This window comes from Mustelus asterias, chromosome 11 (genome assembly GCF_964213995.1).
Source record: "Mustelus asterias chromosome 11, sMusAst1.hap1.1, whole genome shotgun sequence".
Classification (NCBI taxonomy): domain Eukaryota; kingdom Metazoa; phylum Chordata; class Chondrichthyes; order Carcharhiniformes; family Triakidae; genus Mustelus; species Mustelus asterias.
In genome coordinates this window covers 34375040-34390768 of record NC_135811.1, presented here as the reverse complement: position 1 = coordinate 34390768, position 15729 = coordinate 34375040, and the positions used below count along the sequence as shown (strand labels likewise).

Below are 15729 nucleotides of genomic sequence, written 5' to 3'. Positions count from 1 at the left end.
TTTGTGTTAAAAGCAAATTTCTGCGAATGCTGGAATCTGAAACAAAAACAAAAAATGCTGGAAAATCTCAGCAGGTCTGGCAGCATCTGTGGAGAGAGAAACAGAGCCAACGTTTTCTGTTTTTGTTGGAGTTTTGTGTGTCTGACTGAAACTTTCATCTGTCAGACATCAGTTCAACATGGATGTCATTTGTACAGATTTACCTTGGACCTCAGATGAGCAGCTACAGCAGTAATAACAACAGCAGCAGCAAAAATACCAACAGCAACATGGATGTCAGTTGTATAGATCCTAAGGCGTGAGACCAGGATTTTTCTGTGTAACATTTCCTGACTAATTAACCAAGGAAGTAAGTTGGAACAGTCCAACGACACTCGCCAGAATTCTACCGCCCCGCCTGCCACGGGAATCGGAACAGGCAAGTGGCAGACAATGGGAAGGTCTGTTGATATCGGACAGGATTTTACAGTTTTGGCACGAGCGAGGCTGTAAAATCCTGCCCGCTGACTCCATCGCTGAGACCATGGGCCTGATTTTACCAAAACCTCGCGCCTGAAAACGGGCGCGAAATCGCGGTAAAGTCGGGCGTCGGGCCTATAACGCAATCTGCACCCGAATCTGAGCAGATCGCGGCTTTACTGACACCCGATTCGGGCGCAAGTCCGGCGCGCTCCCGAATCGGGCGGCCCGACGATTTAAATGCATTTGCATGCATTTAAATCGACTTAATGAACCGCGCGCCCAACCCCACTGCCAAATCCCACTTTACCGTCTTCTGGCCCGATCCGCGTCCGCGCTGTTACCGACCTGCAAAATAAAAGTCTGAAGTCGCCGCTGCAGCCTCCGAAGAGCGGGGTCAGAGACTGCAACAGCTCTCTGACCCAGGTCATCCTCTGGTCGGGGCGGGAGGGGGTGGGAGGAGGAGAGGGGGTGTGACCGATCATCCCCTGGGGGGGTGGGGGAGGGGGGGGGTGTGACATCTCATCCCCTGTGGGGGTGGGGGGCGGTGGGAGGGGAAGGGGTGTGACGTCTCATCCTTTGGTCGGGGGGTTCTGCTGCCTGTCTGCGGCCGATCCCTCCTGGCACCATCACTGGTACACCACCAGCCACAGATTACTCTTCCCTGCAGGTGCGAGAGAGCGGGAGAGATGGCTGTGGCTGGTAGTGAACCAGTGATGGTGCCAGGAGGGATCGGCCGCAGACAGGCAGCAGAACCCCCCCCGACCAGAGGATGAGACGTCCCCCCCCCCCCCCCGCCTCTCCCCCCCCCCCCCCCCCCCCCCCCCCACCGCCCCCAGAGAATGAGATGTCACACCCCCTCTCCTCCACCCCCCAGGGGATGATCAGTCACACCCCTGCTCCTCCCACCCTTTCCCCTCCGCCCAGCGGATGATCTGTCACACCCCCTCTTCTCCCCACCCGCAGAGGATGAGATGTCACACCCCCCCTCCACTGCCGCCCACCCCCCCCCCCCCCCCGCCCCAGGGGATGATTGGTCACACCCCCCCCCCCGACCAGAGGATGAACGTCAGAGAGCAGGTCTGTCCGTTTTCTGCTTTTTCTTTGCGCCCGGGCACGCTGTCAGATTTTTTTCAAACTGCACATGCGCAGTTCAGAGCTCCGCCAGCGCTAAGCCCCGCCCACAGCGTGGATTGGGCCAGAGCCGGCAAAACGCGTATGGGTGCACTGGAAAGAGGATTCGAGGCGCAGATCTATTTGACGCCCAGATCCGGCACTTAGACTCAAAATGGTAAAATTCCCCCCTATATCAGAGGGTCCCAGGGAACAGGGAAATTGCCCATCAGACGTTCAAAATACCCGAAGAATTCTCATGGAGTCATTGGCCGGAATTTTACCGCCATGCCCGCCCCGAGCAGAACGGAATTCTCCGGAATTGGCCTCGGGCGGGATTTTACAAGCCTCGCCCAATCGAGGTCGTAAAATACCAGCCATTGTACCAGGACTTCCACAGGGTCCTGTAGTGCATCTTGACAGGGTACGCCTAGTCTCTGGCAATCCGGTGATCAGAAGATTTTGGCCAATGTGACCAGGGCACCAGCAGTAGTTCACATTGCTGTCTGGGATGGCTTAATTCTGGCACAGTTTATTTAGATTCAACCAGTGCATCCATCTGGTAATCACACTGTAAATGCACTTGACTCTCCATCCCCAGCGCAAAGCAGTCCTGCAATCAGCAAAGCACTCACTCCCTGTCACAGAAACCAATTGTTCATCTTGAAGTCTTATTGTACCGTTCATCACAAGTGAGAAGGTCACTTGCTAGGCAGCAGGTAAACATGGAAATATCGAAAAAATAATTTTTCTGTGAATGAAAAATTGACTGAAACTTTAATCTAACATTATGGGCGGGCTTTTTCTCCCTCTCTGTGGCATGTTTCGCGGAGGCAGGAGGCAGTGCGCTGCTCGCTGGTGACGGAATCTTATGGTCTCCTTGCCATTGCCAACAGGGTTTCCCGTTGAATTCATCCCTTGCCCATGGGAAACCCACGGCGGGGGCGCGCCATTGGCAGGACCGTAAGATCCAGCTGGTATAAACGCAGCAAGATTTTGGCATTCGGTAAACATCCATTACGTACTCTTATACAACTACAAATCTTCACTCTCTTTTCTTCTACTCCTACATGGGATAAACCCTCAGTTTCAGCAAAGGTAAAGACAGGCTACTCGTTTTCCTGCTTTGAATGCTGAGGTACTCTTGGCTAACATCCTGTTGAGTTTTGGATTCGGGCTGCCTCTCATGCTTCGATGTATGTCCGATTTCACTCTCAGGACAGAAGGCAGCATGTTGATTGATTGATTTAATATTGTCACCTATAATGGGATACAGTGCCAGGTATGGTTTCTTGCGAGCTACAGGGACAAAACATACCATTCATAGAGTACATAGGGGAAAAGGAAAGGAGAGGGTACAGAATATAGTGTTGCAGTTATAGATAGCGTGAAGAGAAAGATCAGCTTAATATGTGATAGGACCATTCAAAAGTCTAATAGAGGCAAAGTCTGTTGGTACGTGATCTCAGAATTTTGTATCTTTTTCTCGATGGATGAAGGTAGAAGAGAGTATGTCTTGGGTGCGTGGGGTCCTTGATTATGCTGGCTGCTTTTCCAAGGCAGCTAGAAGTGTAGAGGAAGTCAATAGATGGGAGGCTGGTTTGCATGATGGACTGGGTTACGTTCAAAACTCTTTGTGCTTTCTTCCGGCCTTGGTCAGAGCAGGAGCCATATGGTGCATCTGTAAAAATTGGTGACAGTCGTAGCTGACATGCCAAATTTCCTTAGCCTCCTGAGAAAGTAGAGGTGTCGGTGGGCTTCCTTAACTATAGCGTGGCGGGACCAGGACAGGTTGTTGATGACCTGAACATCAGAAACTTGAAGCTTTTGACCGTGTGACTGAAGAGGGGACAATGAGTGACAGATGGAAGTGTTTTGATCAGAATACCCACTTCTTTTTCTCCATCTTCCTTCTCTTGGTCCGCCTGCACTTCCCTGTTAGTAATGAGCTGGAGAACACTTTGCTGCAAATCAGTTGGACGCTAAAGGGCAAATGCGAGGTTTTCATCAATCCTGTTTAAGATATCATTCCGAGTGTGCAAGCCATTTACGAAGACCAGCATGCATCATTTGAACTCTGATGCTCCATAAAGGTGGTAACACTTCCAATGGCTGAAGACATCTTCACGAAGGGCTGAGGAATCATGCCACTGCTTGAGACGGACTCCTCCAATCCCTCTCCAAGCAGGCAGTGTGACTGGTATCTCTGCCAGCACCTCACACATGTTCTGCTGCTGTTCCAGAATTATCCCCTCCATTGATGGCCTGTGAGGCTCAGCATCTGCGTTCAGCTGAATAATGCATGGAGCAGCCTGCACCCTCTGACAGGGACTCTGATGGTTTCCAGCCTAGCATTTTGAAGGAAGTAGATGAGCGAATTTCATGCACTTTAACCGTAATTTTCCAAACTGCTCTCAATTCTAGTTTGGAAAGTTGTAAGTGTAGTTTTGTCATTTTAGCAAGGTGAGGTGGAACTAACAGTAAATTATAGACCGGTTAGTCTAATATCTATTGGGGGAAAGTTATTAAAATGTATAATTAGGAGCAGAGTGGAGAAGAACTTGAAATATGAACTTATTAGGGAGAGTCAACGTGTGTAAAGGATAAGTCATGCCTAGCAAACCCAATTGATTTTTTTTTTAAAGTAACTAAAGGTTACTTTAGGAACTAAAAGGTAAAAAGTAACTAAAGTGCAAAGTAAACAAAGGTGAAAATCCTGGAATGCTACACCACACCAGTTTTGACATAAGGGAACAAGTGCTGGACGATAAGTGAAACAATGCAGGGAAGAATTGAGGCTGCAAAGTGGTGGCTTTTGAAGCTGTCTTGGGCAAATCACACGACCAAGGAAGATGTGCTTGGAAAATCTGAGACCAAAAAGAACTCTGCTGACCAAGATCAGGAAGAGAGAGTTGGAATTTCTTGGGCACCTCATAAGAAATCCTGATTTAGAAAATCTGATGCCAGTGGAAAGATCGATGGTTAAAGAAATTGAGACAGACAAAGAAAAGAGCCTTGCAAACTGGATGAAGGTGCCGAGGCTGATCCACACCTCCAGAGCAAGATTAACATGGAGTTCCACAGTTGCTAATACCCTCTTAGGGCATGGTATCTGAAGAGAGAGAGAGAGAACTAAAGTAGCAGGTAGGAAAATGTCGATGAATGTAATTTTTATGGACTTTCAGAAGGCATTCAATAACATTCCACATGCAAGACTGGCAGCTAAAGTTACTGCTCAGGAAATTAAAGGCAAATTATTGACCTGGTAGGTGACAGAGAGTAAGGATAATGAGTATGTATGCAAATTGGAAGGAAATGACCAAGATTCTGTACTGAGACCTCAGCTATTCGTTTTATTTATTAAAGACTTAGAAAACACAATAGAGGGACACATATCTAAAATTACAAAGGGTACAGTGATAGATTAAGTGAGTGGGAAAAACTGTTGTCTGTGGAATGAGTGTACGGCAATTTTGGACCAAAGAGGTGGAGTGTAAAGGTCTTGCATAGAAAGGGTTTATGTGGCACTGGATACAATACCACCCACACTGTGATGCAAAGAAAAACATAACCAAGTCTTGAGGACAGTCTTGTACTGGACAGAGACATGTGTAAATAGCCTCCAGCTTAGACCTGATACTGTACAGATGTATACAGTTACAATTGTTTATAAATATTTACTGTTAAACTATACAAGACTCTGAAGCCCTTCATGAGACCAACCAACAGCATCTTCCGACAGAAGGGATCGATCAAAGTATTATTTGAATAGTGAAAAGCTAGGAACCGTGGCAGTTCAAAGAGGTTTAGGGGTCCACGAACATGCATAGATCATTAAATTGTAGGTTTTATAATGAGACAGTTAAAATACAAAGGATAAGAAGTTTTGTCACAGCTGTACAAAGCTCTAGTTAAGCCACATCTAGACACTGCACCATAGAAAAGGTATATTGTCCTTGGAAGGAGTGCAGTTACAGATTCATTATAATTCTATCAGGACTACGAGGTTATATTATGAGGTTTATTGCATAAATGAGGCTTGGTATTCTCTTGAATATAGATGGAAAATAGATAGTTTGATTAAGATTTTTTGGTTTTTGATAACGTAGATGAAGAGATTTTTGCTGGTATGAATAAAGTATGGAACTCTCTCCCTCAGGAAAAACATTCAATGCTATATTTATGTCTGGGATTGATATATTTTTGTTCGCCAAGGGTATTAAGAGATATGGAGCCAAGGAGGGTTGATAGGGTTTGGATACAGATCAGTCAAGATCTTATTGAATAGTGAACAGGCTCAAGGCGCTGAATGACCTACTCATAGTTCCTACGTTTTTAGGACAACAGCAAATAAATGTAGATGCACTGTCTAACTAGAATCTCTTGGTAGAAAGGTACTCAGATATTCATTTACTGATTTATATTGAAATTGACAATATAATCATCCCCATTATTATTATTTTATTAAATTTTTGGACTTTTTCAGCTGAATTATATTGTTTCTGAAGAACAAGCCTTGAAATGCTTATAAATGTTATTCTGTAATTTTACCAGGATCATTCAGACAATCCTCTTGGAGCAGCAGTAACGATGGCCCACGAACTGGGCCACAACTTTGGCATGAACCATGATACTCCTGAGCGTGGCTGTACCTGCAAGGCCTCATCTGAGAAAGGAGGCTGCATAATGACACCATCCACAGGGTGAGCAGAATTACAGTGAAGCATCACAGTGAATGTGTTTGTCCGCCTTTAGCACTGAAGCTTGGACCATATCCAAGGAAATGTTCCAAAGCTGAGGTTTTAGAAAAAAAACAAGAATACAAGAATTATTAACTGAGAGAAACAAAAATGTATATTTATCCATAAGATTCTCCAAACACACAGTGAGCACAAACTAACCCCCCCCCCCCCACCCTCCACCCCCAAAGAACTATCTTATTTGGTGCCCTCTCAGGTCACTTGAGTTCACCATCACCTTCTCGGGGGCAATTAGGGATGGTGAATAAATGCTGGCCCAGCCAACGATGCCCACATCTTGTGAAAGAATAATTTTTTTAAATGTACTTCATCAATTCTGTTTGTTGGGCTTGGCCAAGATATTATCTCGCGACACTATTTGTCAACAACCATTATATTCGATATTAAACAGCTTGTAATCATAAGTTCCAAACAACCAGCTGTGCGCTGCGGACTTGATAAAATTATCCCGAAATAGCAAGGAGTGAATACACATCTCATAGCAGCAGATGCTTTATTCAGAGACCATTCAGAATATATATATATATATATATGACTATAAAATTTATGATGGCCCAACATTATTTGAGACAGTGAAAAGCTACACTGTATCTCTGTGAGCTCAGAGTTCCAATAAAACTTTGATGATTGTGGCCCTTCTTCAGACTTTGTTCAAAAATTAAAAATTTTTTCAGCCTTTTGACCAGGCAAAGTAAAATAGGTTGCCACAAAGGCAATGATTAACCGGCCCCATGGTGCTATTGTTGTATTTTCTTCCCTTCACTTGGCGTCCCCCTTCTGGGTAACTGTTCCCAAAGTTCTGTTCTAACCGTTCTACAAATAATTGCTGAGTGATGGACAAAACCAGAGCAGGATGAATCTGTCTCTGGCTGTCTCTTTCACCTCCTGCAAAGACACTGACCCCTGTTTATCACCTCCCATTGGTGCCACAGCGAAGGCAGTAAATTTATTGGAAAAAGACAAAAGACTGCTTTCGTACCACAAGATGTAACAAGTTGCTAATGTACTGTGTTTAAGAGAGTTTAGGATTGGGATTGTGGTGCATTTATGTCGAATTATTTTCAAAAGGTTAATTCAGGAGAGTAGAATCCATAATGGGGGTGGATTGACTGCGGACTGTTCTTTGAGCAGTAATTTGGGTTGGGTTGCACAAGGCATCTGCAATTTCTTTGGAAATACTAATCATTTTTATCATGGAATTCATGATGCATTTACCATCTTGCTGCACATTAATTTTAACCTAACTCGCCAGGCGGGAAACGATGGGTCAACCATCTGAGTTATATCCTCTCTGATTTTGCTGGGTTTAAAATGGGTGGTTGACACAAATCCATCCAGGTTAAAGTGACCCCCATGGTGAGCAGAGCAAATCTTTATGCATTAATAGAGAAAAGTGGACTTTATTCTGTGTCTACTCTTGTCTATCTATTCCTGATTGTTTCATTCACGATGTGGAGATGCCGGCGTTGGACTGGGGTGAACACAGTAAGAAGTCTCACAACACCAGGTTAAAGTCCAACAGGTTTATTTGGTAGCAAATACCATAAGCTTTCGGAGCGTTCCTCCTTCGTCAGATTTCCACTCCATCTGACGAAGGAGCAGCGCTCTGAAAGCTTATGGTATTTGCTACCAAATAAACCTGTTGGACTTTAACCTGGTGTTGTGAGACTTCTTACTGTGTTTCATTCACAGCATTGATACCTCTGACCTTAGCAACTGAAAAATAAATTATCAGGAACAGTTGCAACTAGAATCATACAATGTGAAAGAAGGCCCATCAAGTCAGCACAGAATCTCCGACAGAGTCTCTTCCCCAAGCCCTCTCTCTCATCCTATCCTCATAATCCCACCCCCCCCTAAACATGGTTAATCCATCTAATCTACACATCTTTGGACAGTGGGAGGAAACAGGACCACCCAGAGGAAACCCACACAGACACAGGGAGAATGTGCAAACTCCACACAGACAATTACCCAAGGCTGGATTTGAATCTGGGTCCATGGCACTGTGAAGCAGCAGCTTTAACCACTGTGCCACCCTAGTGTGATGATACTGTGCTATTGATATATTTTATGTTTCTATAGAATGTTTAAAGTTCAGTATTTTCTTCTCAAAGCAGTTGGTATGTCTGGAGGGAATGCAGCAGATGCTGGAAAGCAGGATAATTACTCATTTTAACCCCGTTGTGTTTACTTAGAATGAAGCTCATTGCATTTTATTTATAACTAGAGAGGACTCTTTTTTTTGGTTAAAGTAATGGAAGGGGAGTTAGGTATATTGGGTTATATAGTCATGTGATACTAGAAATGGGAGGAGCTAGGTTTACAGGACAGAAAAACAGCTTTCTGTGTTCAGTTGCTGGCTACTTAAAGGTAGGAGCCTACAAGCAGCTCTCCCTCTCTACAATATCTCTCTGGAACCTTCACGGCTGTTACCACAATTTAAAGCAAGTATGCCTGAGTTTGCTCACTTTATTTAAAGTGGGGTTTAAGTCTATGGGAAGACTGTTACTTTTTTGGAACTGAAATAGTGATAAGTTAGAACTTAAGCATTGTTTCTTTTCATGTTTAAAGATCATTCAACAGTTAAGAGTTGAGAGTTAAACTGCTTCATTTTGTTAAAGAGTTATACTTAAACTGTGTGTTGAATATAGCTTGTTTTGATAAGAGATCCCTAATTTGTCAGCTGAATTAAGCCTGAGTGGAAGGATCCTTTCCTCACATTTATGCCAAAATAGAATAATTGTTGGGATCTAGTCTGGCTTCCTAATATGCCTTGGGGCTTGGACCCAGCACCCTAACACTCGGTAGTAATAAATGAAAGTGGGAAAAACAAAATATTGCAGATGCTGGAATCTGAAATAAGAACAGAAAATGTTGCAAAATCTCAGCAGGTCTGACAGCATCTCTGGGGAGAGAATAGAGTCAACATTTCGAGTCTAGATGACCCTTCATCAGATCATTTTCTATAAATGAAAGTGACCTGTATCCCTTTGGATTGAATGAAGAGTACGACCATGACAAAGTTGTATGTTAGTAGCTTGTACATGTTATCACCAGCTCGCAATAGAAACATTCCAAACGACAGATACTGCTGCCAGCGTTGTTGATATTAGCTTATTATTAAAACTTAGATTATTATTCCAGACTAATGGCCAAGGATTATTGGCTGGAATTTTACTGTCCCGCCCGCCGCTGGACTCGGAGTGGGCGAGGGGCGAACCATGGAAAGGTCCAGTGACCTCGGGCTTTTACGGTTTCTGGGGGAGCGAGGCTGTAAAATCCCCCCTATGGCTCAGCACAGTGATGTCACAGACTTGAAACTACCAAATGGAATTAATTATGTTCTGGCTTCCTATCAGAACCAACTACATCACTTATAGTTTTATTTTGTCACCACACTGCAGTTCCTTATAAAATATCTTAGTCAGTCGAAGAAAATTTGGATTACCGTTTTCCCGGTAAACATTTCACGAATAAAGATCGGCCTCACATTTTGTTGGAGGCACTCATGCTGTGTTTGAAACTGCTTATGAAGAAAATAAGTAGTAAGAGGAACATTGCGCTTAACTTCTCTCTGATATATTGCCTGTGACAAGACCTGTATGGTTTTGCCAGCAGTCCATGACTTGATGTGAAGTACAAGTAGAAACATCAGTTGTACTCAGGAGATTTTCTGCTGTAATGTGTACCCATGGGTCGCTCTTACTTTTCAAAAGTAAGCTGTCCCAATTACTAACATTTGAGCTTGTTTCAACATTTTCTTCCCATTTTTACTGTCCAGAGGATGAGGCTGGTTTTATGCTAAAATCTGCTTTGCTAAACGTGGCCATTTTAATATTTTAAGCACATCTTGAGCATGAGATCTGTGAGCAGGAACAACAAAAACTTGAATTTATATCACACCTTTAAATTACTAAAGCATTCCAAGGCACTTCACAAGAACAATCTGCAGCAAGATTTGACACCGAGCCACACAAGGAGTCATTCAGGCAAATGACCTAAAGATTTAAGGAGCTTCTTAAAGAACAAAGGAGAAGCACACATTTTAGGGAGGAAATTCCAGAGTTTAAGGCCTTCCCTGGCCACCCTTACCCTGTCCGGCCTACGTCTGACTCCAGACCCACAGCAATGTGGGTTGACTCTTAAATGCCCTCTGAGATAACCTAGCAAACCACTCAGTTCAAGGGCAATTAGGGATGGGCAATAAATGCCGGCCCAGCCAGCAACGCCCATATCCCCTGAATGAGCTGAACTCATGAGCATCACTGATGGGGCGATTAAAATCAAGGACACTCAAGAGACCAGAATTCAAGGCATTGATATCTCAGAGGGCTGTAAAGCTGGAAGAGATTGTAGAGACGGGGAGGGTTAGGCCATGGAGGGATTTGAGAACTTGAGGGAGACCCCTTGATATCTACTCATAGACCTACCTAGTGGGACAGGTACTCTGAGACCCTAGAATCTTAGGTCTCAAATCCCCACAGCATCATTCATTATCTGATCTAGCGGTTGTGAGCATGAGTGACAATGGACGGGATTCTCCGATTTCATTTGTGCTGCCACCGCTGCCAGCGAGAATGGAGAATTTGGCACTCAGCCAAACTCCATTCATTGCAGTGGGACTGGAGAAGCCCAGCCGTAGGCGAGGCTGGGGGTTTCCAGCGAATATTTATTTTTCATCACCTTCTTTTTGCTCTTTTACCCCCTTCTCCTCCGCCACTGCCTGACCATGTTGCAGTCTTAGGTATCTATCTCTCGAGAGCATTCCCTTAAAGTGAGAAGGATGCTTGCCACACAACTCCTGGTAAGTGTTTACGCGTGGAGTCTTTAACTTGAGGAAGCTGTTACACTGCAGCTACTATATGGTTCTGGCTGACCAGGGATATATCTCACTTTTCCCACCTGTCACAGTTTTATAGAGGATTTACATGTTGACAATCAACTTGCTTGACCACACCACAAATGCATCTTTTGTGACCAACAAGTCCTGGGTGAGACTTGAACACAGAGCTCTGGCACAGGCATAGAAATGTACCCACTGCACCACAACTCCTCCTGCTCCTGGGTATGTAAAAGGAGAAAGGCACAAAGGGTAGGGTTTTGGTAAGGGAAGGTGGAGAAAGCAAGAGGTGCATGCTTACACCGTCTGCAGTTCTTAACTCCGAGGGGTTTATGAGATGGGAGAAGATGGATTGGGTTTGAGCATAATGTCACTATCAATAGCTTCAGCCTTGTTGCTGATTGCAGACTCAGTCATGATCACTCCAACGATGGTGAGCACTGTACAAGGGTTAAGGACGTACAACTATGTTATGTACCACCTTGTCCTGTAAGAGAGAGGGAAGTGTGTTAAGGAGTGCGGTGTTTGGGTAATGTGACTGTCATGATTGGGTAGCCAGCAGTGTGGCTAAACTGAGATGTATGTGTAAGGCTTACAGCAGTGCTTCATATGTGAGGGTGATGTGAAGCTATGAATGTTATTTATGTATGAGTTGTGATTGATAGAACTTGTTGGCAGGTGTATGCGTGATGAGTATGTGATGCACTGAGCAGCGTGTCAGATTGGTGTTGCATTGGTGGGATTTGACATTTGAAGATGAAGATTCTTGTGAGGTCATTAAACTTCTTACAGTGTTATAAGCTGGTTCTTAGGACTAGAATCATGGTATTGACTGCTACAGTTATCTTCTTTGTGGAGTTAGTCTGGAGGGCCCGACCACGGCTCCCCTTCCCCAACCAACTGCTGGGAATAGAGGACCTCTCTCTTCCTGTCCACCTCCTCGATCAAAACATCCAGTGAAGGTCCAAGGAGCCTTGGAGCACGATCTCCACCCATGTTTTCATCTTCTTCATATTCACTTCTGCAACAAGTCACAGCATCTGCTCCAGCCCAAATGCACGTTTTGGAAGTTTACAGGCTGGCTATAATTGTGCAGATTAGGGGGGGAATTTTCCCGTTCTGCCCGCCATGGAAATTGTAGCGGGCAGGGGGGACGGACCATGCAAAGGTCCCGTCAGGCAGGATTTTCCGGTTTTGGGACAAACATGGCTGGAAAATCCCATCCTAGCAATGTGTAGATTTGGGCCCTCTGCTGAGCATGGCAGCGACACAGAAGCATGTTTATCATGTGCTATATAGAATATTAATTTGTAATGTCACCTGCAGGATTTTATTTTTTTATATAAGAACATTTTGCACTAAACAAAGTATACTGGCCTACAGCAGCTACTAAGTTGCATTTGTGAAGGCCACAAACCATTTTGTGGGGACAGAGTCTATGGAGTTCTCAGAGACAGTAGCTAAGCTAAGCCCCAGGTTGAAACCAGAGGGAGATCACATGGCCCAGCTCTTGAATGGGAAATATACTGGATTTGAACTAATAGTCAGAGATTGCCACAGAGATAGTGGGGGCAGCATCCTTTCCTCCACTCTCTCCGAAGCCTCTCTTAACAAACCTGAGCTCTGTTTGTGGTCTGGAAACCCACCAGGAGACCTCACTGCTGCAAAATTAGCGGAGGATTCCAATTAGTACCACTGTGTTCAAGACAAAAGAATCAACCAGCCATGACTGCAGAGTGACTGCTTCAGTGAGAAACCAAAGTACGGAAAGTGACTCTCTCGCTGTGAAGAGGCATAAAAGCAATCCGTGAATAATTGTTCTGACTTTTTACCTTTTTTCAACTTGGCAAAGTTTTAACTTCTGATACTTCGTAAAGTTTTATTTATTTTGTGTGCATGCCTGGGGAAGTTATGTGTGTGCTTTCTGCACTAGTGGGAAGTTGGATATGCTTGTACATTTTAAACCCTTTTGTTAATAGTTTCTGTATCTTTACCTGAGTGAGTTTAAGTCATAGAACTAACTCCTTACTTGCTAACTCAAGGAACTTGGCTGGCTTAATTCTTACATCGAACTATTCACAGTTAAGTGGATATTGAATTGACAATATCACATCATTTTTAAAATTAAACCTTTGTTATGACCCACCTAAAGTGGGACAAAGAGAGGAAAAGTCAGCAAACCCTTCCTAACCTAGTCATAACTGACTACATGCAGCTATCTTGCAAATCAATGGACAGCATGAAGTTTGCATGCTGCCTGCATTGGAAGCAGCTTAATTACGCATTGCAAATATTTGTGCCCTTCTTCCTGCCCTAGTGGCACAGTGGTTAGCACTGCTGCCTCACAGCGCCAGGGATCCGGGTTCTATTCCGGCCTCAGGTGACTGTCTGTGTGGAGTTTGCATATTCTCCCCATGTCTGTGTGGGTTTCCTCCGGATGCTCCGATTTCCTCCCACAGTCCAAAGATGTGCGGGTTAGGTTGATTGACAATGCTAAATTGCCCCTTAGTGTGTCAGGGGGATTACGGTTACAGCGATAGGACTGGGCGGGACTGTTGTCAGTGCAGGCTCAGTGGGCCAAATGGCCTCCTCCTGCTCTGTAGATTCTATGATTCTATTTAATTTCACAGCCACTGTTTCCTGAATAAATATGTTGAATTTATATTAATAGATACCAACAGTAGCATTTAACACTGCTTCCATGCACCAAACATTTCTGTGAGAATATGGGTAAATAGCATTGCATCTGTCTGTCCCTTCGATGACTTGTAAGGGAACAAATGGGTAGTATCTAGCTTTGAATCTGGTGCAAAAGTCAGTCCTGTCATCTTCAATCCAAGGCCATTGAACGTTGTGTGAACACATACACATGCTTTGAAACTTTAGTGTGTCAGTGCTTTTCTCCATTTATCAACTGCAGGGGATGTAATGTTTCTGTTTACCAAATTTAAACACAGCCAATCTATCTTGTTTTTTTTATCAGTGGGTTTCCTGCAGATGCAGATGTAATTACTTGCCAACACATAACCTTGCTCCAAACTCATCATTCTTTCGCATTAACTCATCTTTCTTGTGCACAAAGGTTTGTAAATTTCCAGCAGCAGGAATAGTGTTGCGTTCAAGCACACAATTTATCCCTTTCACCCGTGTTTCTTCTGTAATTTATTTTACTGCGGAACTGCAAAGGAGAAGAATCGGGAGGAGGGAGATGAGCCAATCGCTTATAAGTTAGAGATGATTACAGCTACTTTACTTGGCTGCCTGATTTCCTCCAGGAAAAACTGGTGTCTGAGTGAAAATCCCAGTGTGGACTGGAGACAGACCCCTCTAGAATAACGCTGTCAGCTTTGATGAATTAGCTCTCAGACTTCACTTTATGCTTGGGCCACAACTTCAAAGCATTACTGTTACATTTGTGAATTTAATATTTTGTGTCAGTCCACCCAGGCCATGTGTCAAATCTCTCTCAGATCACACCAACATTAGATCTTTATTAACATATGTTTTCCTTGTCACAAAAGTATTTTTATGCTTCACAAAAATAATGTTTCACATTGTCTTTCATTATAGATGTTTGGAAATAATGTGGACGTTTAATATCGTAGCAATATTAAAATGATGTTTAGAAGGAGACTTTAAAAAGCAGTGTGGGGTGCGCAGGCAGGAGGTATAGTGCCTGAAGGTTGAATGTCAGAACTTAATCTAAATTTTTTGACTCCAAGCCGCAGCAGGGAGGCCTGTGGCATCAGACCGCAACTGAAGACCTGAGAGCAAATAGGGAGGGAAAGATCATGCATCAGAGGGGGAGTTGGGTGGAGGTTATCCCAGAAAGGTGGGACGGGGTGGATGGGTGGGTGAGGGGGTTGGCGTGATGGTGGTAGGTGAGCATGCATGGCCATCCGATCGCAAGGGGGCTTACTTGTTGGGCCAGGAAAAGCATTCCTGCTCCTCATGGCCCATAGTCAGTGCTAGAAAGGCACTTAATTGTTGGGTCCAGCTTTGGACACTGAGCCTACAAGCACAATATCTGACATGGAGTTAAAATCTGAAGCACATAGCCTCGTTAAAATATTGGTATTAGGGTCCTGCCTCTGGTGGTTAGACCCCTGACCTCCAACTCATCTCTGTTGAAACCAGAGTGTCAAAAATGAGAAAAAAACAGGAGAGAGAAACCAATACCAGGAAAGAAAAATGAAACAGGAAAGATGGGAGAGAGGTTACAATCTGAAATTGAAGAACTCAGTGTCGAGTCGAAAGGCTGTAAAGTGGCGAATTGAAAGATGAGGTCTGGCTCCTCAAGCCTTTCATTGAAACACTGCTGGAAACCGGGGACAGAAAAGTCAGAGTAGGAGCAAGGTGCAGAATTAAAATATCGGGTAATTAAAGTAACAGGTTATTTAATTAGTTAAGACTTTTATTCACTCAACATTTTTAAATTTTATTAATGATTGATTTACCCTAGTTTTAAATTATTTATTCCATAAAGTAACAGTTATATTTTCTATTCAAGAGCAGAAATGTAACACTCACCAACCACTCACTTACCTGCTCTCC

At 44.1% G+C, this 15729-nt stretch overlaps 1 protein-coding gene across 1 annotated transcript in view; it reads left to right on the top strand.

The window, feature by feature from the left end:
• The window catches only part of adam12a (ADAM metallopeptidase domain 12a), a 347620-nt gene that overhangs the window by 266049 nt on the left and 65842 nt on the right, over positions 1 to 15729 (top strand). The window contains exon 11 of the mRNA XM_078223418.1: positions 6127 to 6275. Within this exon, the coding sequence (XP_078079544.1) occupies positions 6127 to 6275 (149 nt within the window). The remainder of the gene's footprint in view (positions 1 to 6126; positions 6276 to 15729) is intronic.